The 23,234-nt window shown below is 49.8% G+C and overlaps 1 protein-coding gene across 6 annotated transcripts in view; it reads right to left on the bottom strand.

The window, feature by feature from the left end:
* LOC308407498 (nucleolar protein 4-like) overlaps positions 1–23,234 on the bottom strand; it is a 119,005-nt gene that overhangs the window by 16,388 nt on the left and 79,383 nt on the right. For all 6 annotated transcript variants that reach the window (XM_080899153.1, XM_080899155.1, XM_080899154.1 and 3 more), the window contains one exon: positions 2,056–2,531. In XM_080899153.1, the coding sequence (XP_080755279.1) occupies positions 2,056–2,531 (476 nt within the window). The remainder of the gene's footprint in view (positions 1–2,055; positions 2,532–23,234) is intronic.

Raw genomic sequence — 23,234 nt, 5'->3', positions numbered from 1 at the left:
CCGAATCAGTACGATAATAGATTCAAGAACTGGATTTGAAAAGGTATAACTAATTATTATTCATTCGTCCACAAGGAGGCATTTCAAAGCTTTGAAAGGAGCAAACATGATTTAGGCTCAGACGACTTCTTTAGATTTCTACAAGCCAGAAATTATTTTAATCAAAACTTAAAAGTGAACCTAAACGAATTACAGTTTGTAGAAACATTTTTATCATTAACCAAATCTGGAGCGCAAAGCAAAATGATTTCCAAACGATATAAGAGCATCCTGCAGTGTAAAAACCACAGCTCTCTGTATATGAAAGCAATGTGGGGAAAAGAAGGTAACCTGTCGATTACAGAGGAGTGTTGCATGACACAGTGGGCTACCACCGGGTCCAGTGTTTGCCGTGAGTTCTGCTGTAAAATCATTACGAGAGTTTTCATCAGCCCTGCTCAGCAAAGATATCGGGGAACTGCGACACTTGTTGGAGATGTGGGCGAGATGGAGCTAACCGTTTCCAAATCTTTTGGGATTGCAAAGATAGTCGCCAGCACTAATCCACGAACATCTACAAAATGTGTTGTCATTTGTTTTTCCTTTAACCTTTGAAACCATATTTTTGTGTAACACACCAGTGGATAAATTAATCTAATCATAGAAGACTTTTGTATGGCTGCGAGTAAAAAGCCTGTTACGAGGAGATGGCTTAAGCCTGAACCACATTCTGTACAAGAGATCTATACCATGGGAAAACTGTCATTTTCTCTTAAACTTCAGAGGGATACTGTCTACAGAACATGGGCTGTATCCCAATCCAGGGTCTGCAGCCTTAAAGGCCGCATTTTAAGGCCGATTACGTCACAGCGACGCGACGAAGGCTGTCCCAATTCAAAGGCTGCTCGAAATGCGGCCCTCAAATGCGTCCTTCATTTCCCTGAATTTTAAGGACGTGGCGGTGTAGACTTCATGGCCCAATATATCCCAGAATGCATAGCGCGGCGATGGGTGTGGATAATTTTGCCGAAAAAAAAACCGATAAGGGGCGGCCGAAGAGTAAACTTTAATTAAGTACTGAATATTATGTCGCTTATTTATGTGCAAATGTTTAATAACGAAGAACATTAAACATTACTGTTGGCCACACAAAGTCATGTGACATCAGTGACGTTTGTACTAACTTGGTTTTAAAGCCTTTAAATATACGCCGTTCAATAGCTGAGCTTAATCCTACAGAGAATGATCAAAGCTCATGTAGAAAGAAACACACGAACAAAAGATTTTCTCCTTCATTTCTGTCAAACACAGCTGTATGACACGTTTCCAGTGGTTAGTATCATGGTTGCTAGGCAACCTGGTCAGCACAACGGAGGCTAGACCGTCCCATTTCACAAGCCTCGCACTTCCGGCCTTAGCGGTCTTTGAGTACGCGGCCCTTGAGGATCGTTGAGGCTGCGTACTTTAAGGTTGCAGACCCTGAATTGGGATACAGCCATGGTCTAAATCAGGGGTGTCCAACTCCAGGCCTCGAGGGCCGGCGTCCTGCAGGTTTTAGATCTCACCCTGGGTCAGCACACCTGAATCAAATGCTTAGTTCATTCCCAGGCCTCTGGACAACTTCAGAATATGCTGAGGAGGTGATTTAGCCGTTTAAATCAGCTGTGTTGGATCGAGGACACATCTAAACCTGCAGGCCCTCGAGGCCTGGGGTTCAACACCTGTGGCCTAAACGGACAGAATATGTTAAGCCTGTGAGGTGTGATTTTTTATGAACCATGATTTCTTTTATGTTGATGCTCTGAGTTTCCCATTTCAATAATATGATGCTAACCTGCCTGCCCTGCTACCCCTTTACCCAAGTTCTTTTTAAAAATGTGAAAGCAAAAGTAAAATGTAGAAACGACTGTTATGCTTTCTCAATAAAAGAGACGCTAAAAGAACAAGTTTTTGAAGTCGTAGCGTGCAGAAGCACGACGACACAGAACGTCTCCATCTTCCTGATGGAGCGTTCCACGATCGGGAAAACGCCGGAATTAAATAGAGCTACAGAGGTACAGGAGGCTTGTGTCTCACCTTGCCGCCATATTCCCTGCCGTCGCGGTCCAGTCGCAGCTCGGTCGCGTGTGTGTGTGACTGCGTGTTGGGGGCGTGTGCATTGTGAGGAGCGTGTGTGTGCGGCAGGGGCAGCGGCAGGGCGGGATGTGGAGCTAGAGGAGGTTTGGCAGCCAGTGGGTACTTCCTGCGGAGCTCCTCGGGCGCGCTGGGATGGAGCGCGCCGAGCAGCGCCGCGGCCGCCGCTGAGACAGTGATGGGCAGGTGTGAGGTGGGCAGAGGCAGGCGCTGAGGAGGCGGGTCACTCAGGTTGATCGGCTGCTGGTCCTCAGAGGATGAGGAAGAGGAAGTGGGCCTGCTGAAGTCGAGAGGGGCGGGGCCACCGTTTCCATTCACAACCTCAGTTTCCCTGACCACGGCGCCATCTGTCACAGCAGAGGAGGGAGGGGTCAGGGCGGGCAGGCCGTTTCCACTGCCGCTCTCTGAGGACGAATCATCTGAAAGAAGAGACACGGGAGGGTTAAAGGTCAGACTGACAGCGTTCACTGATGACTTTCACGAGTTTGGTTCACACAGAGACGCCACCTCTCACAGGAAGAGCGACGTTCCCATAAAAGCTGCAGTTCCTCTAACGTCCACCAGAGGCTCCAACCTGACCCCGCCCCACACACAGTAGCAAACACGTGTGTCATGTGACCTGCTGGTTTGTGGCGACGTGCTGCATCGTTTCATTAAACTGAATGTGAGTGTGGGGGCGGGTCTAACTGTGACACTGATCACTCATTGGCCAACCAAATGTCAACGAATCAATCACAGATCTGTGCAGCATCACAGTGCAGTGTGTTTGACCCACACACACACACACACACACACACACACACACACACACACACACACACACACACACACACACACAGCTACTGCTATAAATCAGTCACTGATAGAACAGATCTCACATTAAGACACTTTCCAGAGCAGAAACTCATCACTTGTCCAGCAGGTGGCATCCCTGCTCCATGAAGAAAACCACCTCAGGCTTTGAGACTCCCTCAGAGTCAGTCTGCTGTCTTTAGTGTTTCAGTGCTGCAGTGATGAAACCTCTCTGCCTCCATCAGCTTTACACAGGTGTGGTCAGGTGCAGCGCAGGGAGAAGCTGGGAGGAGCTGGTAACTACGAGCTGGAATCAACTCAGAGCAGTCATCAGACTCTTCATACTCCTACGTCATCATCATCATCATCTTCATACGAGACCATATACGTTCCTTCTTTTTGTTCTTGGACTCACCGCTCAAAATAATCCTTCTTTATCTGATCCTGGAGCCTCTGTCTGAAACAAGCTGCCTGAGCTCCTCTCCTTTTAACTTAACGTTTACACAAGCTTAAAGAGCAGGTAGGTGGGGCTTTATGACATCACAAAGACCCCAGAGGAGAAGAAAGTGTCACAAACAGTGTTTTAAACAGTCCGCAGCCTGAGCTCACAAACATCTGACAGGCCGGAGTGTGAAACTGCCAACATGTAGATTAAAAACTTAATAAGCCAATAATCTCAACAAGAGTACAATTAATAATGTTGGCATTTAATAATTCATTCAAGTGAGAGATAAACTGATTTGTTTCATTTTGTTTATATTTCCTTTTAATTAATCCCCCATTCATTTTCTTTTTTTTAAATTTCCACCTGCATTACATCAGCTGTTAAATCAATAAATCAACAGCCAGTCTCACACTGCCTCGAACGACGCAGGAATACATGCGATAAAACATAAAAGGAAAATATAAAAATGATTAATTCTGAGGACAATAAAAAGAATAAAATGCAAAGAGATGATAAACAACGTGTCGCAAACACCTGCACCTAGTGTCAGTTTGGTGCAAGGACATGTTTAATGTCATTTTTGCTGTTTTAGGCCTCCATACACCAACAGCCACAACATGTCCATGTTTGCTGGGTCAAAGATGAAGACGAGCAGAAATGTGAGAACACAGATGTGACCGAAGCAGACCGCCTGCATTCCTGTGAGCTGTGGCTGACAATCATGACTCGCTGCGGTCTGCAGGATGGAGTGCAGCTCTGCGTCGGGCTCACAGAAACGAATCTGTGCCCCGCTGCCGCTTATCCTTCCCCGCTCAGGCCGACGGGATCCTAAATAAGTGATTGTGGAATAACTGCTTTGTGCAGGCGGGATGGATGCACCGCCGGCCTTTCATCGCTCAGCGCACTCACAGACACACAAAGGAGCCACATTTGAAACATTAGCCTACATTTTCCTCCAATTTGGGATTTAATTAGAGACGAAAGGACGGCGGAGGAGAAAGAGCCGGAGCGTCTGAACGAGCTGAAAAAGATGCAAAGTGAGGAAAATTACGGATAATTGAAGGATGGAGAGAAGCAGGAAAGGAGGAGGAGGAGGGACTGTGAGGCAGAGAGAGTGGAGATGGCGGAGGTGGTGTCAGTCGGTCAGGGCGGGGGCTGGGGGTGACAGAGGGGTGGAGCCCAAACTGCTGCATGGAGAGGGAGGGTGGGGTGGGGGAGTGAAGGAGGAAGGTGCAGCAGCAGAGAGGTCAGGAGGGGGAGGAGCGAGAGTCCTTTAAACTGTTTATCACTTCGTTTCTTATCCAGGCGGAGCTGAAAGGAGCAAAGTTGGAGTTTACTGACCAATCAGCTCGCAGCATTTAGACTCACAGCACCACTCTAACAGGGAGGGGAGGGGAGGGGAAGCCTGCCCGGCGCTGTTTGTTTGTTTATGTGTGTGAGGACTATTCATGTGTGGAAACGGAGGACAGCCTAATTCCTGATGCTGCCTCACAAATCCCCCTCAGCTGCCGGACCACCATCCCCACACCCCTTCATCCCTGCTCCAGCCCTCCAGCCCCATACTGTGAGCGGGTCTCTTCTCTGTCCACACTGGCTGAACAGGGAGTGGTCCTCCCTCTCTCTATCTTCCCCTCCTTCATCCGTCTGTTGTGCCAATCCTGAGCACACTGAAACTCCTCCCCCTCTCTGGATCCCTGTAAACACTGAGACAGTGCCGCCGTCTGTGGAGATGTTTGCTTTGAAAGACCCAAAGATTTAACGGCTGAGACTCGTGTACGGAAACAGTCCAGTGTTCCTGGTGGAGCGTTCAGTTTCAGATACATCAGTATTTGCTCCTTACAGCCAACAGCAGGAGGAGGAGTCCAACCCACAGCTACAGACACATTCCCAGAAGCGTTTTCTTCACTAAATACTTAAACTCACATTTCCAAGTCGCATTTTCATCCGACTTGCACTGACGACAGGAAACTGGAATCCCCGGAGGAAACCAGGACAGGTTTTGAACCAGCAACCTTCTTATCGTTCTCGTTTCCATCTCAAACACTCTAACATGCTTTTATTGTGACACTTAAAGCTCCTTTTTGACTATTCAGAGAAGCTTTGCAGGACTCACAGCTCAAAATAACCCTTCTTTCCCTGATCCTGCAGCTGTCTGAAACAAGCTGCCTGTGCTCCTCCAGCTTAAAGACAACTTTGTCATAACGAGCTTAACGAGCAGGTACACAGAGAACAGCCCTGTTTCCGAGCTCGGCCGTTCTTTATGCGGACGAATAAAGTGTCTCTTATCTTATTTTGAAGGATGTAAAAGAGCCTATTTGACTGTATGTTCTGAAAATAAGGCAGCTGTGACTGAACTTTGACCTGGCAGCAGTACACCTGCACCCTCTGCGGAGGAAACAGGTTAGAGGTCAGACAGGATGGGAAGAAGATGAGGAAGACGAGGGTCGAGCTATAGTCACTAAACGCCGCTGTGAAGCCTGCACCTTCAGGCTCAGCGGGGTTTGTTCCTCAAGGAACTCAAGGACTTCCACCTCCCCTTGCTTCTCCTCCATCACCCCCCCCCCCCCCCCCCCCCGCGCGGTGAAGCCGCTGTGATGCATATCAGCGCCAAGCGTTAGGCCGAGGGACAAATGTCTCCTCGCATCATTAACACACACCTCTGAGAGGAGCGCACAGGTGAACCACGAGTTTGACAGTCTGGTACTGTTTGAGTCTGAATCCACGGGAGGTGCATGGAGGAGGAGCAGGGGGAGGACAATGCTGCATCAGCTGACCTGGAAATGCGCGCCACCGCCAGCGTGCGCTTTTGTGGATTTATGGCGTGCAAAACGTCCTGTTTTCCACTACAGGACGTGGAGCAGGGACAAACGCAGGGCTCGAAACCCCACGCGGGTTTTACTGTGTTGCTCATACCGAGGCTCAAGGATGGAGCATCGCAGAATGTGAAGAAACGGCCGCTGACTGAGGCGACATCATGGAGGGTAAAGCAGAAACGCCTTTGTGCTTCTGCGTGTGGAACATTTTAGCCCTCGACGTGAAGCGTCTCGTTATCCGCCTCGAGCGCCGTTTAATAATTAGAAAGTCTCTTTGCATCACATCCTCTGGAGTTTAGCAGCAAGCTGCTGTGGATCCGACATGATCTATGACAGCGGTGTGAAGACGTCCCAGACATCCACACCTGTCACACACAGACCCTCCACAGCCCACAGACTCTCCCACAGTCTACAGACCCTCCACAGCCCACAGACCCTCCCACAGTCTACAGACCCTCCACAGCCCACAGACTCTCCCACAGTCTACAGACCCTCCACAGCCCACAGACCCTCCCACAGCCCACAGACCCTCCCACAGTCGACAGACCCTCCACAGCCCAAAGACCCTCCACAGCCCAAAGACCCTCCCACAGCCTACAGACCCTCCCACAGTCGACAGACCCTCCACAGCCCACAGACCCTCCCACAGCCTACAGACCCTCCCACAGCCCAAAGACCCTCCCACACCTACAGACCCGCCACAGCCCACAGACCCTCCCATAGCCCAAAGACCCTCCCACAGTCTACAGACCCTCCCACAGCCCAAAGACCCTCCCACACCTACAGACCCGCCACAGCCCACAGACCCTCCCATAGCCCAAAGACCCTCCCACAGTCTACAGACCCTCCCACAGCCTACAGACCCTCCACAGCCCAAAGACCCTCCACAGTCTACAGACCCTCCACAGCCCAAAGACCCTCCACAGTCTACAGACCCTGCCACAGCCTACAGACCCTCCACAGCCCAAAGACCCTCCACAGTCTACAGACCCTGCCACAGCCCACAGACCCTCCCACACCTACAGACCCTCCCACAGTCGACAGACCCTCCACAGCCCAAAGACCCTCCACAGCCCAAAGACCCTCCCACAGCCTACAGACCCTCCCACAGTCTACAGACCCTCCCACAGCCTACAGACCCTCCACAGCCCAAAGACCCTCCACAGTCTACAGACCCTGCCACAGCCCACAGACCCTCCCACAGTCTACAGACCCTCCCACAGCCCACAGACCCTCCACAGCCTACAGACCCTCCACAGCCCAAAGACCCTCCACAGTCTACAGACCCTGCCACAGCCTACAGACCCTCCACAGCCTACAGACCCTCCACAGTCTACAGACCCTGCCACAGCCTACAGACCCTCCACAGCCCAAAGACCCTCCACAGTCTACAGACCCTGCCACAGCCCACAGACCCTCCCACAGTCTACAGACCCTCCCACAGTCTACAGACCCTCCACAGCCCAAAGACCCTCCACAGTCTACAGACCCTGCCACAGCCTACAGACCCTCCACAGCCCAAAGACCCTCCACAGTCTACAGACCCTGCCACAGCCCACAGACCCTCCCACAGTCTACAGACCCTCCCACAGTCTACAGACCCTCCACAGCCCAAAGACCCTCCACAGTCTACAGACCCTGCCACAGCCTACAGACCCTCCACAGCCCATGTTTATGCTCCACCCTGACGATGAGCTGGATGCAGACGCTCACACAAACACTGCGAGCGCGTTTTCCTTTCTACGTTTACACAATTATCTGTCAGCTGTTAGCAGCACTGCATTGATTTTGGCGTCATTAGCAGGCTCCACACCAAAGAGAGGAGGAGGAGCACGAGCAGGGGAGGAGAACCAGAGAGACGCCAGGAAACGGGAGCAAAAGGGAGACCGGTTCAGAGAAGTAGATGATGGAGGGAGAGGCAGCGGTGGAGAGGGTGGGGGGCTGCAATGGGTCATTTCCTGAAGTAGATGATTTCCTGTCAGTTTTCATTTGAGGCTTTTCTTCACAGCGGCAGCGAGAGGCTGTCCTCGCCCCGTGCTCCCCTCAGAGGAGCCGACCTGAGGGAGAGCGGTAACAGATGCTAATTCCTTCACTCCTCCTCTTCCTCCTCAGCCACCTGTCCCAGGGGAGGAGGAGGGAGACAGAAAGAAAGGAGGAAGAGGAGGAGGTGGTGGGCCGTGACTCCCCTGCGTGGGATTACACTGGATTATCCCGCTAAGACGCAGCACGAGCTGCACACTAGTTCTCAGCGCCTGACGCCCGGCGACGCCCTGCCCCACCAAGCATCTTCATAGCAACACTCCCCACCCCACCCACCATCCACTGCAATGTTGGTGATGACAGCAACGCTCCACTGACAGGACCAGCTGACACACACACAGAGACACACACACACACACACACACACACACACACACTCACACAGACACACACACACACAGACACACACACACACACTCACACAGACACACACACACACAGACACACAGACACACACTCACACAGACACACACACAGACACACACTCACACAGACACACAGACACAGACACACTCACACACAGACACACACACACTCACACAGACACACACACACACACTCACACAGACACACACACACACACACACTCACACAGACACAGACACACTCACACACACACTCACACACACACACACACTCACACAGACACACAGACACACACACACTCACACAGACACACACACACACAGACACACACTCACACAGACACACTCACACACAGACACACTCACACAGACACACTCACACAGACACACACACTCACACACAGACACACTCACACAGACACACACAGACACACACTCACAGACACACAGACACACACAGACACACTCACACAGACACACACACACACACACTCACACACAGACACACACAGACACACACTCACAGACACACAGACACACACTCACAGACACACAGACACACTCACACAGACACACACACACACTCACACAGACACACACTCACACACACAGACACACTCACACAGACACACACACTCACACACAGACACACACAGACACACTCACACAGACACACACACACTCACACACAGACACACTCACACAGACACACACACACTCACACACAGACACACACAGACACACACAGACACACACACACACACACACAGACACACACACAGACACACAGACACACTCACAGACACACTCACACAGACACACACACACACACACACACACTCACAGACACACACACACACACACACACACACACACACACACACACACACACACACAGACACACACACAGAGACACACACTCACAGACACACACACTCACTCACACACACTCACACTCAGACACACACACACACACTCACACAGACACACACACACACACTCACTCAGACACACACACACACACACTCACAGACACACACACACACACACACACACACACACACACACACACACAGACTCACACACAGAGACACACACTCACTCACTCACACACACACACACTCACAGACACACTCACACAGACACACACAGTTCTATGGAAGGCCAAACGTGAGAAATGAACAGATTCCTCCCTCCTGTTGTCCCACAGTCTACAGACCCTCCCACACCCTCCTTTACTGCTCGGTGTTTTATTCACGGTAAATAAACGTATTCATCAATCAACACATCAGTAACAAGCTACTTCTGTGTTCCTTCCTTTCACTGAAGCCTTTCTCAGTTTTGTTTGTAACTCAGATGAAGGATTTATTCTTCTTATTATTATTTTATCATCCAGCTGTTTTGTTGTGATTTGTTGGTTATCTTGGTGGTGGGAGGAGTTCACACCACTAATGAACCTTCACATGGACGAGTTTGTCCAGCAGGGTCAAATCTGACAACAACTAAAAGCAGTCTCCACATGACCAGGCCCTCTGGCTCCTCCCCTTTTCTTCTGAATGCTTGCCCCTCAGTTTGAGCAGCAGGTGGGCGGGGCTTTCCCATCACACAGGGATTACTGCACATACACTTCATCATGTCTAAAATATGACCAAGAACAATCAGAGCATATCAACCTCAGGCTTATTTCTAGTTGCTTTCAACTCTGTAAAAGATCCACTGTCAGGCACACGTATGACGATCTTTACAGAGACATGAATCAACTGAAGCAGCCACACTGTGTCTGTGGAAATACAGACAAAGATGAGGAGACCCAGCCTGCAGGGACCTGTGCACCCGGGACGCTCTCTGTCCTGAAGCTTGGCGTCAGGAAGGGTCGTTGCTGTGGGGTCAAGTCAGTGTCCAATAATGACGCCCCACGGGTAGAGGGGAGGGGCAGCTTTGATAAAACAGCATTATTATTTGACGGGCCGTCAGAAGCACATGCCGTTGTGCAATCACACATCAAAGCGGTCGTCATCATTCACTGGAGCCACATCTCGGGCATCGGCGCGTCTGACAGACCGTCGCTTCCTCCCTGACCTATAAAATCAGAGCAAATGGAAAACAGCATGAAGACATTAAACTGCTCTTTAGGGCGGCGGCACTGGAAACAGGAAGGCGGCTGGAGATGGATGATGTGTTTTAAAAGACGAGCACAGAGAGGAGCGACAGCTAAAAGCCCGATCAGTGAGATGGATGGTGATGGAGGGACGCAGCTCCGACCGTCAGGGGAACCGCATCGCTTTCTGCCGCTCATCGCTCAGATTTGTTTGAGCCTTGGTTTCATCTCTCGGCTGTTTGTCCTCCACTCTTCTTCCTCCTGCTGAAGCTCTGTCACTGACACCTTAGCCCTAATGAGGCGGAGGAGGAGAAGTGATGGAGATTCTGTCCTGCAGGGCTCGGTTCTGTCATGAACGTGGACATCAGGAGGAGCTGGGTGGGGTTCCCACCTGTCAGTCATAAGAGCATGGCAGCTGAGACGTGATGGGTGGACCCTTAACGAGGAATTCATGGCCTCCATGAACAGCATGGAGCTTCATGTCTTACAGACACTCTGCCGAGTCACAGCAGCGAGCTTGCATCCACCCATGCCTGGTCTCAGGACAGCCTCGCATCCACCTCCAGCTCCTCTGTGAGGAGACAGGCGTCTCCCTGAGTCTGACCCGGGTCTTTATAGGTAGGATATACCTGAAGCGCTTCACCTGGGTGGTGTCCAGCATTCGTTCCCTTCGGTGTGCTGGAGCAGCAGCTCTCCTCTGAGGACACTCTCAGACCCACAGCCGACGGGAAGATCGAGCAGCTTCACCTCCACCTTCAACAGCGTCCTCCAACCTGAAGTGGGGACTTTTTCCATATGAGCCACACCTGAACTGCTCCATTGACGGTCACTGGATGATGGAACCCGAATACCCCACCAAGAAAGTCTGGGTACATCCAGAGCAAGCAGGACCAGTCTCATGACCTTCTGACCTCCTCACACATGTAGGAGAAACATGAAAGGTCCCAGAAGCTGAGAGGCACGAGGACGCCTGCACAGAGCCTCACACGTTTAGTCAGACGCACAAACTAGAACATCAAAAACCATAACATGCACGTCCCAGAGGTCACAAAGCCATAGTTAGCAACCTGTAACCCTTCAGATTGGAAACCAGTGATGCCCTTTCCATTCTCCAGTTTCTGCCTCCACCAGCTCCACAGCATGACATCACAAACAGAAAACCTGCCACCATCTCATCAGAGAAGATTCCCACATCTGAGCGAGGAACCACCTGACAACAGGACTAGGAATGGGTATCGTTTAGGTTTTATCCGATACCAGTTCCAAACCGGTACTTTTGAAACGGTGCCGGTGCTAAGATAACAATGTTAGCCTTTTCTGCAGCTATGGGGCATATATGGCATCACTCTTGGCTGGAAGCAGTGCTTAAACAATGGAAAAAACACAAACTTTGTCCAAAACCTCTCGTGTTTAACTGTTTTCCACTTTTTCTTTGGTCATTTTAGCCTTTTTGGCCAGGGTGAAGGGAGTATCTGCCATCAAACAAGAAGACAGCCGCATGTAGCTATGATGATGTTTGCTAGTTCACCTTACATGCATTAATGTAATAACGTGGTTAGCCTACTCAACGTAAATTACACACGAACAACATGAAGCTACTCACGCAGAGAAGAACGGCTGCTGCTGCATCATCATCCTCATCATTTCTGCTACACTGGCAGGGCTAGGGGCCAGGACTCTATTTTTCGGGTTTTTGGGGGATGTTGCTAACTCCGGGTCCAATAACAGGCACCACACCCGCAGTAGATGTGCTCGGTGTGAGGTCTCGCAGCAAGCTATCAAATACGGCGCATTTCTCGGCTTTTATCAAAACGCTATGCGTCGCCAGGTGTTTCATCGGATTTGAGGTGTTACCTCCTTTGACAGTATCACAGTATCAGCTTAAAGCACTTGTTGCTGCTGAGTTTGCATCTTTTGCTGTGAAGTACAGCCAGACTTTTGACTGCTTCGCCTTGGGCGTTTTTAATCTGTAGCTCTGCTCTAAAAGAACGGACGTACCTGGGCCCGCCTACTATCCTTGGAAATGTAAAATGAATGGCTAGGATCCAAAGTGTGTGACATCTCAGGAAAAAAAAGCACCGAAATGTGCGCTGCTTTTCGGTCTGGTTACTACCGTTTATGTCAGAACAGGTGCCATCATGGCACCGGACACCGGTACCCATCCCTAAACAGGACGAGAACCAACAGCAGTGTGTGTGTGTGTGTGTGTGTGTATTGGGTGCAGAGCAGAATAGGAGGATGGTAGAGTCAGCAGAGGAGTAACAAAGACACGGCTGTCACAGCCTGCCACTGCTAACACACAGACACGCGTCCTTTGTTAGCCAACACTGTAGCGTGTGCTCTCTGTGCCCTGCAGAGGCTCGCACATGCACACTGGCTCTCTGTGCCGCTCAGAGACACCCAAACCGTCACGAGGGTCGGACACTGGATACCCAAACATGTGTGTGTGTTTGGGGGGATGCATCACATGCAGCATCATGCTACACAATACAGCACCCAGATGAGGAGCGTCAGCCTCATGGATCCTCCCTGTTTCAGCACAGACAGGAAGATGACTCAGTAGGTTAAAGTGAGGAGAACTCCATGATTATGTTTACATTCTGAACTCATGTTAAATCAATGAGCGTTTGTGAATGAGTTTGTGATGACACTCTCACAGTAGCTCAGGATCATATACTGTATATTAAAGATGGTCTACCGTCTACTCGAAGGGTTTTTATGGAGTGACTATTTGATGACAGGGTGCTACGTTATCAGCTAATGCTAGCTAGAGTGGTTGGCATATACTGTACAGGAGCATACCTGCTAAACAGTAATATCCAATGAAAATCCCCAAATATCACTCACAAACCTGAAGCTCCGCCTTCTTGGGCCCTCTGTTAGTACAGTGACCTCACAGCAGCCATATTATTGGTCACATGATGTCATTAAAAATGCTCCAAAAGGTTAGCACAGATGTCCAGTTCAGCCTAGCACACCGCTAGCAGCTACAGCTGCACACGTCACCACCCACCTGTCAGTCAGAGGCCACGCCCCCAATCACCTCTGTACAGGTGTCATAAAGGACGATGTTATCTGCAGACCAATCAGTTCTTGTGTCAGGCTGTAAACATGTTTAACATGGGGTCTGACTCTCTGCTGCTTCTGCTGGACGTCAGCAAAACTGCAGGTTTGGGTGCTCTGCAGGTCGACGCGTGTTCACAGATTTAATCATCTCAAATGAAAAACATGAAACTTTCTGAACTGAAAATAATCCACAGTCCTGCCTGCAGCTGCAGTGTGTGTGTGTGTGTGTGTGTGTGTGTGTGCGCGCGCGTGTGTGTGTGCGCGCGCGCGAGCTGTCATTAAGAATTAATGGATGATGGTGTCTTCTGCCTTTAATGGTGGCACCGATCCAAACGCGGATGAAATATTTAGCATCACTGCTCCAGTTTTCCACTGAGTGAATTACACAAACCCACTGGTGGGGGAAAGCCCGGGTCACTCCTTTACGCCATGATGAAATTCATCATCTCAGGCGTGGAGGATAATGAGGTGAGATAATAGCTGTCACGCCGTAATCCACAGTCAGCGCAGTAATGCAGGATCTGGGCACTCAGTCAACCAGCTAATAGGATGGGACGAGCACAACGCCAGCGAGCGAGCCACCATGCCAGCACGACACACACACTCTGTCCTCCGGTGTGTGGTCCTCTTGCTTCCCCTCTCACTCACTTCCCTCTGTGGGCGGGGCAGCTGATGGAGGCCGTGGAGGTTCATGGGTCAGATGGCGAGCAGGCCTGGAGCAAAGGCAGCCTTGCTGCCAGTACAGAGGGACCAGTGTTCACCCAAAATAACTCCCTGCTCTGTAAAGGTCTGCAATAACTCTGACCACAGACTTCGGTACACCACGCTGCATGTCCTCGAGTAACAAAGTTGTGGCTCCGCCCAGAAAAAAGCAAAGCAAAAGCCTCGCATCAGGACAAACCGGCCGATGAGTAAAATCACGTGAAAGATGGGGGATCAGCAGAGAGGATTACATGTCTTTAAACAGAGACTGATCTGTTCTGGGATCAGGAGGATTAACTCCGCTGCTGATGAGCCCGGCGCTGCGGCGTTCATGGAGAAGGCGTGTTCTTATTCCCTGATGAGGCGTTAAAGAATGAGACGCAGCCAGCGAGCTGTAAAGTTTAAACATGGGGCCTGACTGACTGCTGCCTCTGCTGGACATCAGAGGTCCTGCAGTTTGGCGCCTCGTTAGAAGGCGGTTCTTCGTAGAGCTGTTCGATATAACGATATCAGATGACGATGTGAAACCGTCTGTCGTTTCATTTTTACGCTATCGTTTGTTTCGTGGTGTCGCAAAATAAACTTTTTTACGGTTTATTTTTCGTGGCTCTGATGGTCACTGTGGTGTTAATTCCTTAACGTTCTCTTATATTTAAAATAACGACGGTAAACCCAGCGTGCGGCTCTGCTGTCTGCTTTAGTATTTTCCACATAAACCTTTCACAATAAAGCTGAAGATCCTGTTGAGATTTTTCAAAATAAACTGAAATGATGACAAACAGAAGGACCAGTCCAAACAAAGCCAGGACCTTATTCCTAAACCGGGGCTACCTCTGTAGCACGGACATGGTTTGGTTATGAAAAGTTTCATGCATCGGTCAAAACACTCGACTCCAGGTACACGACGCTGAAACACTTCACACAGGTCGAGCTGTCATGTCGCACAGCCCAAGGTTTTAGGACAAATAAACGGACTTGCAGACTGACACTAATACATCAGAGTTTCTGACATTAACGGTTTTTAACCACATGATGTAATCTCAGAGCTGCTATGACACACCAACAGGAAATCAGTTAACACATGTACAGCAGACCCTGAACGCAGCACGGCGTGGGTTCCTCTGTCACTGACCTGCTGGTTTCTGATGGTTTGTGTTAAAGTAAAAAGAGACAAAAACAATAAAATCTGCAGTTTAATTAAAAAACAGATGGTTTGATTCAATCAGGACACAGAGGCCCTGATACTGGAGGCTATTTTTAATGTGTGTGTGTGTGTGTGTGTGTGTGTGTGTGTGTGTGTGTGTGTGTGTGTGTGTGTGTGTGTGTGTGTGTGTGTGTGTGTGAGTGTGAGAGAGAGATACGGGTTGTTGCACAGAGGCCTGGGATCAAGCACACGAGGCTTTAAAAACACGCGTGAGCGCCACATTTATCTCTCGACTGTGTATAATTCATCACACGTTTCACATTATGGAAACATCTTCACAGCTCCGCCTGCACCTCCGGAGGCTCCACCTCCTCTGTGAGAGGACGAACCCCCTACAGGGACCGTCCATGTTCCTGAGTGGGTGAGGGGAGGGAGGCGCCAGACAAAGGAGGAGGATGGAGGAAGAAATGTAGCGGGGACGGGGCTTAAGCAGGCGTTTTGACTCGATGTCACACACGTGGAGAGCAGAGCTTACCGCGCCTCGACAACATTACCGCGGACAGGAAGTCGACGTTTGAGCCGACATCACTCCAACCCTCTCATGTCTTCCCCTGCATTTTACTTTGAAAGTCTCAGCAGGAAAACATGAATCTGAATATTGATCACTGATGGATTATTCTGTTCTTTATGGTGCTGCTTACTGAAATATGGCCTAACCCCAACATTAACGATGACTTATTAATAATAAATAATCAATTATTAACAAATGTATTAATAATTGATTAATAATAATAACAGAGGAAACAAGAAAACTGAAAGTGTGAAACACCAGAAACAAAGCTCTCTTTATGAAAGTGGACACGAGCTGAACCGTGTATCCAGAATTCCTGCAGTCCTCGAATGCCTCGTCCTGCCTGGCCATCCTGGCAGAACACGTCCCGGCTCTTCCCTCGATCACATGATTCCTCCCCCTCGCCTTCATCCTCTCCCCTCGCTCTGTCCCCATCCTCTTCCTCAGCAGGCTGATTTCTACATTTGGGTGGGAGGGGTTGTTTGTTTATTCTTCATCCTCTCGCCTCCTTCCTGAGGCGTCCACCGTCAGCCTGTTCATTGCTGAGCGAGGCAGCTTTAGCAGGAAGTCACGTGACTCGTGTCTGTTTGTGTTTGTTAATAGCCAGCGAGGTCATCACTGCCCGAATGACCTACTTCCCCGAGCGGCAGCGTCGTCAGCGTTCCTGCGTTTGACGTTCCTCTCACCAGCGGCGAGGAGTGAATGTGTCCTCTCGTTACACACCTGCACGCTTTCATGCATCACCTCTCCAGATGAGAGCTGCTCCGTCATTGGTCAGCTTTAAATCACTGCTGTGTGTGTGTCTCAGGCTGTGACGAGGCCACCACACGGGTGCAGGTTTGACTTTTCCCAGCTGATCCTAAATGAAACCTGACGCAGACAAATGTGTCTTCATGTTCCCGGGTGTGAGGATGGCGCTATAAGCAGGTGGACTGTCCTCCTGAGCGCTGCCGTGTCCGTGTTCTACAGAAACACGTAAACGCACCACCTGCAGCCGGGGGCTGTACTGACTTACGGTAAATTAGGTTTGCTTTATGATTTTGGGGCTCGACATGAACGACTGATGTGGAGCTGATGTGAGCCGCTGCTGAGGATCCGGCCTGGACGTCTCTTGTTTCCGGCTCGTTCTCTTCTTCCTCGTCTTTTGGAGACGGCGAGCAGATCGACTCGGTCGCAGTTAAACTCTGCCTTGTTTCTCCCTCAGGCTTCGTGTCTGCCCCGCCCAGCCGTGGGCTGCTCTCGCCCTTCGTATTCTCCCATCAGGCGGGACAAAGTGACTTTATATCAATGAAACTTGACTAATGTAAGATAATGACTTCCTTGCTGAGCAGATATGGGTCTGTCTCCATCATTAGGCTTTTTCTGTGCTGCTGCCTCTTCACTGATCTGATTTGTCTCAGTTTTGTTTCTGAGCTTAAAATTGATTTTTCCTTTATAAAAGGAAGGAAACGCAGCAGCCTGTGCGAGACTGACGCTCTGCACCGAGCTCGGAGACGATTCCAGACACGGAGACTAAAGACGTGATTTCAGCTGCAGACTTCTTGAGAAACACGTCCTCTTTCTGAAAAATGTCTTCTTCTTCCTGTGTGACATTATTGAAATCATCGAGGTTAGGATGTGTGAACAGACTCTGAGCCTGCCTCCAGCAGCCAGCAGGCGGGTCTGTCAGCACCAAACAGTATCACCGAGCCTCAGCTCAGTCTATTAATCACTACAGCAAACCAGGGTCAGAACCAGGAGGAAGCAGGGTCAGAAGCAGGGCCAACATTAGAGGAAGCTGAGGCGCTCTTTCACCTGTCTCGTGTAAATCAAAGCTAGTTTGCTAAACGTGATATCCGATTGGAGGCAGCAGTGACTTCAGCCAACGGTAAACGATGACACAAAGCAAAGCTCTGATATGTTCCACAGGTCAAACTACGACCAGTTAGCCAGGCAGCTTTACATTCACAGCATCCCTGTTACAGTTATAATGGAACAAACCAGTAATTGTGCAGTGATTTTCAACTGTGAGCTGCTGGTAGATAAGAAAGTACAAGAACTTTCATCTGTCCAAACATTCACTCAGTCACACTGATGGACGCATCAGAGGAACCTCAGGGTTCAGTAACTTCCGCAAAGACCACCCAAGGTGGTGCAAACACGAGCCGTGGGGATCAAGTAACAGGGTTTTTAACAGCAACAGTAAACCCGAGCTAAACCCGAGCTAAACCAGAGCTAAACCTCAGCTAAACCAGAGCTAAACCTCAGCTAAACCTGAACTAAACCAGAGCTAAACCAGAGCTAAACCTCAGCTAAACCCGAGCTAAACCAGAGCTAAACCTCAGCTAAACCCAAGCTAAACCTCAGCTAAACCCGAGCTAAACCTCAGCTAAACCAGAGCTAAACCTCAGCTAAACCCGAGCTAAACCTCAGCTAAACCCGAGCTAAACCTCAGCTAAACCAGAGCTAAACCTCAGCTAAACCCAAGCTAAACCTCAGCTAAACCCGAGCTAAACCTCAGCTAAACCAGAGCTAAACCTCAGCTAAACCAGAGCTAAACCAGAGCTAAACCTCAGCTAAACCCGAGCTAAACCAGAGCTAAACCTCAGCTAAACCCAAGCTAAACCTCAGCTAAACCCGAGCTAAACCTCAGCTAAACCAGAGCTAAACCTCAGCTAAACCCGAGCTAAACCTCAGCTAAACCCGAGCTAAACCTGAGCTAAACCAGAGCTAAACCTGAGCTAAACCTGAGCTAAACCCGAGCTAAACCTCAGCTAAACCCGAGCTAAACCTCAGCTAAACCTCAGCTAAACCCGAGCTAAACCTCAGCTAAACCTGAGCTAAACCTGAGCTAAACCCGAGCTAAACCTGAGCTAAACCCGAGCTAAACCTCAGCTAAACCTGAGCTAAACCTGAGCTAAACACGAGCTAAACCAGAGCTAAACCTCAGCTAAACCCGAGCTAAACCCGAGCTAAACCTCAGCTAAACCCGAGCTAAACCTGAGCTAAACCCGAGCTGTGAGTTGAAGATAAAACCAGCGATGGTCCTGTCATTACTTTACTGCTCCTCACATCATCCAATGAAGCCACTGTCAGCATCATCCTGTCGCCACGCACATGTGAGGACCACAGCGCACAACATGAACACACAAAGCTGTGACTCACACACAGCATGTGTGAGCGGATCACATGCTGTGTGTGACCAGCATGAATGAGTTAAAACAAAACAAAAGGCCTCTCTGTTGCCCTCAGCAGCCATCACACCGTGAGTCCACACTCATCTTCAGTATAAATGAACCACAGCCATTTTCAGAGGAACCTGGTTGCGCTGGCTCCCTCTGAGCTCTGAGAATTTGCTGCTTTGAGCGCAGAATCATCTAGTTTGTGACATCTTACAGAGGAAATTGCTGAGTGAATCGAGGATGTTGCGGTCAGCGCTGTTCGTTGGACAGGAACGTCTGATTCTCAGCTCAGACTAACTTCAGAGTGATTCACACTGGTTCCCTTTGGTGCTTCCTCTGCATCATCTCAAAGAGGATGCATACCAAAGTGCACATCTATCACGGCCACGGTTCAAAGTACTCCTCCTTATTCTGCAGCAGTATGTAAATCAAAGAGGCATCAGTCAGAGCTTGGTGTATTCCTCTGACGTCTCCTGCCTTTATCTCCCCGTTTAAATTCTCTCATCATCAGTCTGTTTGTTTCTGATCTCCACCTCTGCTGCTCCCTGCCTCCTACTTTCTTCCTCTCATTATCCAAACTGCAGTTCTTCCCTCCTCTCCTGCCTCCGCCGTGAAAAAGGCGACACGTGTTAAACCCGCAGCTTGACTCACCTGAGACCGAGGCTGGGGTTGATGGCGTAACCTCGCAGTAATACGTGCACATCCTGACTCGCACTTCCTGTTGCCTCTGACGAGGGCTGTTGCACCGACAGCATGTTTGGCTTTCAGTGTTTTCTAGAACAAAGCGAGCTCTGTGTCTTTTTAGCGAAGCTCAGACGAAATCGACCAACGAAAGAACCCCAGAGGTCGCTGCGATGACGACCTCCTAACTGAGCCTCCACAGCCCATGTGACCATTTCAAAGACAAAAGCAGCCCTGTAATGTTTGTCCGAGCAGCACATTCAGATGCTGCGTAGTGGACTGCGCTGGTGGTTAGACGTGCATGCGTGGTCTGCCGCCAGGAAACGGTGCGGCTAGCTTCTCATTAAAACACGACGAAATGTCGACGCCTGAGAGGAAGAGGGGAGCAGACACCTTTCACAATAAGACACTCTGTAAATGTTTAGTTGACTGAAATTAATCAGACTTTGCTGTCATATGTAGTGCTGGGTGGGCCGAGCCTGGGTGGGCCGAGCCTGGGTGGGCAGGGCCGGGTGGGCGGGGCCGGGAATCTCTACACCTGGGTAAAGGTGGAGAACGGCCCGAGGACAAAGCCGTGCTGCAGATCTCGCTCACTTCCTCTAACACTCACTGATCTTTGGAGCAGCAGCGAGCAGCAGCGAGCGGCAGCGTGGCGTCAGGAAACTCACAAGTGAGCACGAAGGAGAAAAGACAGGAGGTAAACATATGAGAGGGTTACCTAGGCAACCGGAGTTTGGGACGACAACAAACAGCCAGCCGTCAGCGCGACGTGTGCGAAGGGGCGTGTTTTAACCTCATCCACAAACCTGATCGCACAGCGTTTCAAGTAGCGTCCATCCTCAGGCGTGGTCTGTGGTTTGAGCGCCACTCAGCAGCCGTTAGACACACCCTAACCCTCCGCCATGTTTTTATCTGAACCATCCTCACGTCTCCTTCCTCCACCCCACTCATCGCTTCAGCTCTCTGTCCTCCACACGTCTCAGTGTGTGCGTGTGTGTGCGTGTGTGTGTGTGCAGCCTTGAGAGGTGAAAGACAATGCTGGGAGCTCCTCCCTGCCTTCCTCCCACACACACACACTTACAAAGACACAGACTGTGGAGTCTTTCTCCTCCTCGACCTCGCTCTCTGCACCACTCCCACACACACATTCCCGCAGCATCAGCCACACACACACATGTGCATGCACACACACAGACACACACAGTGCTAGCTTTGCGGTTGGCTCTGCATCCCTCGCACCTCCCCGGGTTTCTCTCTTCCCAGCAGTCCTGTATCAGGTCCTAACTCGCCCCTCGAGCCTCATTTATCCTGGAAACCTTCACCGTCTGATTCTGATCTCTGCTGCTCATAAATCTCCTCTCGTGTTTCACACATATGGCCCAGACCCCCTCCAGAGTCAGCCCCCGTCTCCCCCTCAGAGCTGATGAATCTATCCAGTATCTCTCGCTGGCTCGTTCCTTTCTCTCCTCCAGCGCCTCACATCTACTCCAAACTACCCCGAAGGCCTCGCCCCAGGGTATTATATCCCAACCTGGCACCCTCTGCTGTAACCCCGCCCCCTCACAGTCCCACATCCTCCGTATTTACACAGAATAAATACAGCGCTGTATTTATTCCCCTCCATAAAACTTTGTGTCCAGCTTAAATGATGACTTAATTATGTCTTCTAAGGCTGTAATCTAACCGTGTGTCACATCAACCCCGACACAGAGACGCTCAAATTTATCCGTCATGCATCCGAAAACAGCCAGAAACGGTCAGGAGTTTGGGAGGCGGACCTCGCCGCTTTAATCTGACGTCTCGACTTTTATGTGAAAACTTCTGAGAAATGTATGGAGTCAAATACGAGGAATGGAGTTCAGGCTGTTCATAAAGTTTGTCGTAAAGTGTTTGACGGAGGTCAGAGGACATAAAAAAATCAAAGAGACATAAACCGGAGAATAAAGAGCGGCTGCTTCTCAGCGGCAGACGCCGTTGGTTCAATAGTCTGGAGCAGGATTTGGAGACAGCGCTGCATTTACATCCACCCACACACACAGCCTCCATCTGCTGTCTGCACACACACTTTACCAAACTTTATGACCTCGCTGTAAAACTTGACTGCCTGTCACAGCTCACCTCCGTCTGTGACGACAGCAAACTCAGCCCAGCTCCACCTGATGGAGTTTTATACTGGAGTCACCCTTACAACAACAACAACAACAACAAGAGTGCACAAATCAGGAACCAGAATCACAGTTTTTTTTTTTATGATTAATATTTTATTGTACTTTTTAGAACACTACAGTCCACTGCGGAGACAGATTACATCGCATAAAAAAAAAACATCAGCATAGCAGCAGAACAGTAGAGAATACCAAACCAAAATGAGGGGGGGGGGCAAACAAAGCAAGAGATAAACAAAAGCATGGAAAGAAAAACAAAAACAACAACAAACAAAAAAGGAAAAAAGAAAAAAAAGAAACAAAAACAGCCAGCCTTTGACTATGTGGGTCTTACTGCATGCCACACTCTGACATCCCTGAGAGTGCTTCATCAGAATTCCAATGTCTGTCCCACTCTAAGGTCTAGTCTGTTCGTTTTATTCTGGACAGATATGGATCCCACTTCAGATGGAAACTCTCCACTTTATTCAGGAGCCTGTATGAGAGTTGTTCTAGTGCAGCGAGTCTCCCTAGTTGAATATGCCATACAGAGACAGGTGGGGTGGAAGGGGCCTTCCACTGGGAGATAATGAGTTTACGCCCCAGCATCAATGCAGCCTTAGGTGGAGCATAGTTAAGGAGTGATGGGTCTCCCAACACAAATAGTCTTGGTGAAAAAGGAATATCCCATCGTATGGTTGATTTGATAAAGTCATGTATCTCAGTCCAAAAGATTTGGGTTTTAGGACAGCTCCAAATCATATGGGTCAATGTGCCTACCCCAGTCTGACATCTCCAGCATTCAGGGGACTGAATGAGGTTCGCCCTATACAGTCTGTGTGGCGACCAGTAAATTCGGTGTAGTAATTTAAATTGGATTAGTCTCGTTCTAAGTTCCCTGGACACCTTTTTACTATTCTGCAACATTGCAGTCCATTCCTGATCTGTAAAAGCCACACCAAGGTCAGATTCCCAAGCTAACCGGAGGGCGGGTAGTCCTTTACTCGTGCCCGTAACAAGCATTGAGTAATATTTAGAGACTTCACGACCCCCCCCAAAGATTTTTTTGATGTAGCTGAGATATTCAATATTTGGAGGTG

This window comes from Rhamphochromis sp. 'chilingali' (genome assembly GCF_963969265.1).
Source record: "Rhamphochromis sp. 'chilingali' genome assembly, chromosome: 12".
NCBI classification, from domain to species: Eukaryota; Metazoa; Chordata; class Actinopteri; order Cichliformes; family Cichlidae; genus Rhamphochromis; species Rhamphochromis sp. 'chilingali'.
This window is presented reverse-complemented; position numbering and strand designations above follow the sequence as displayed.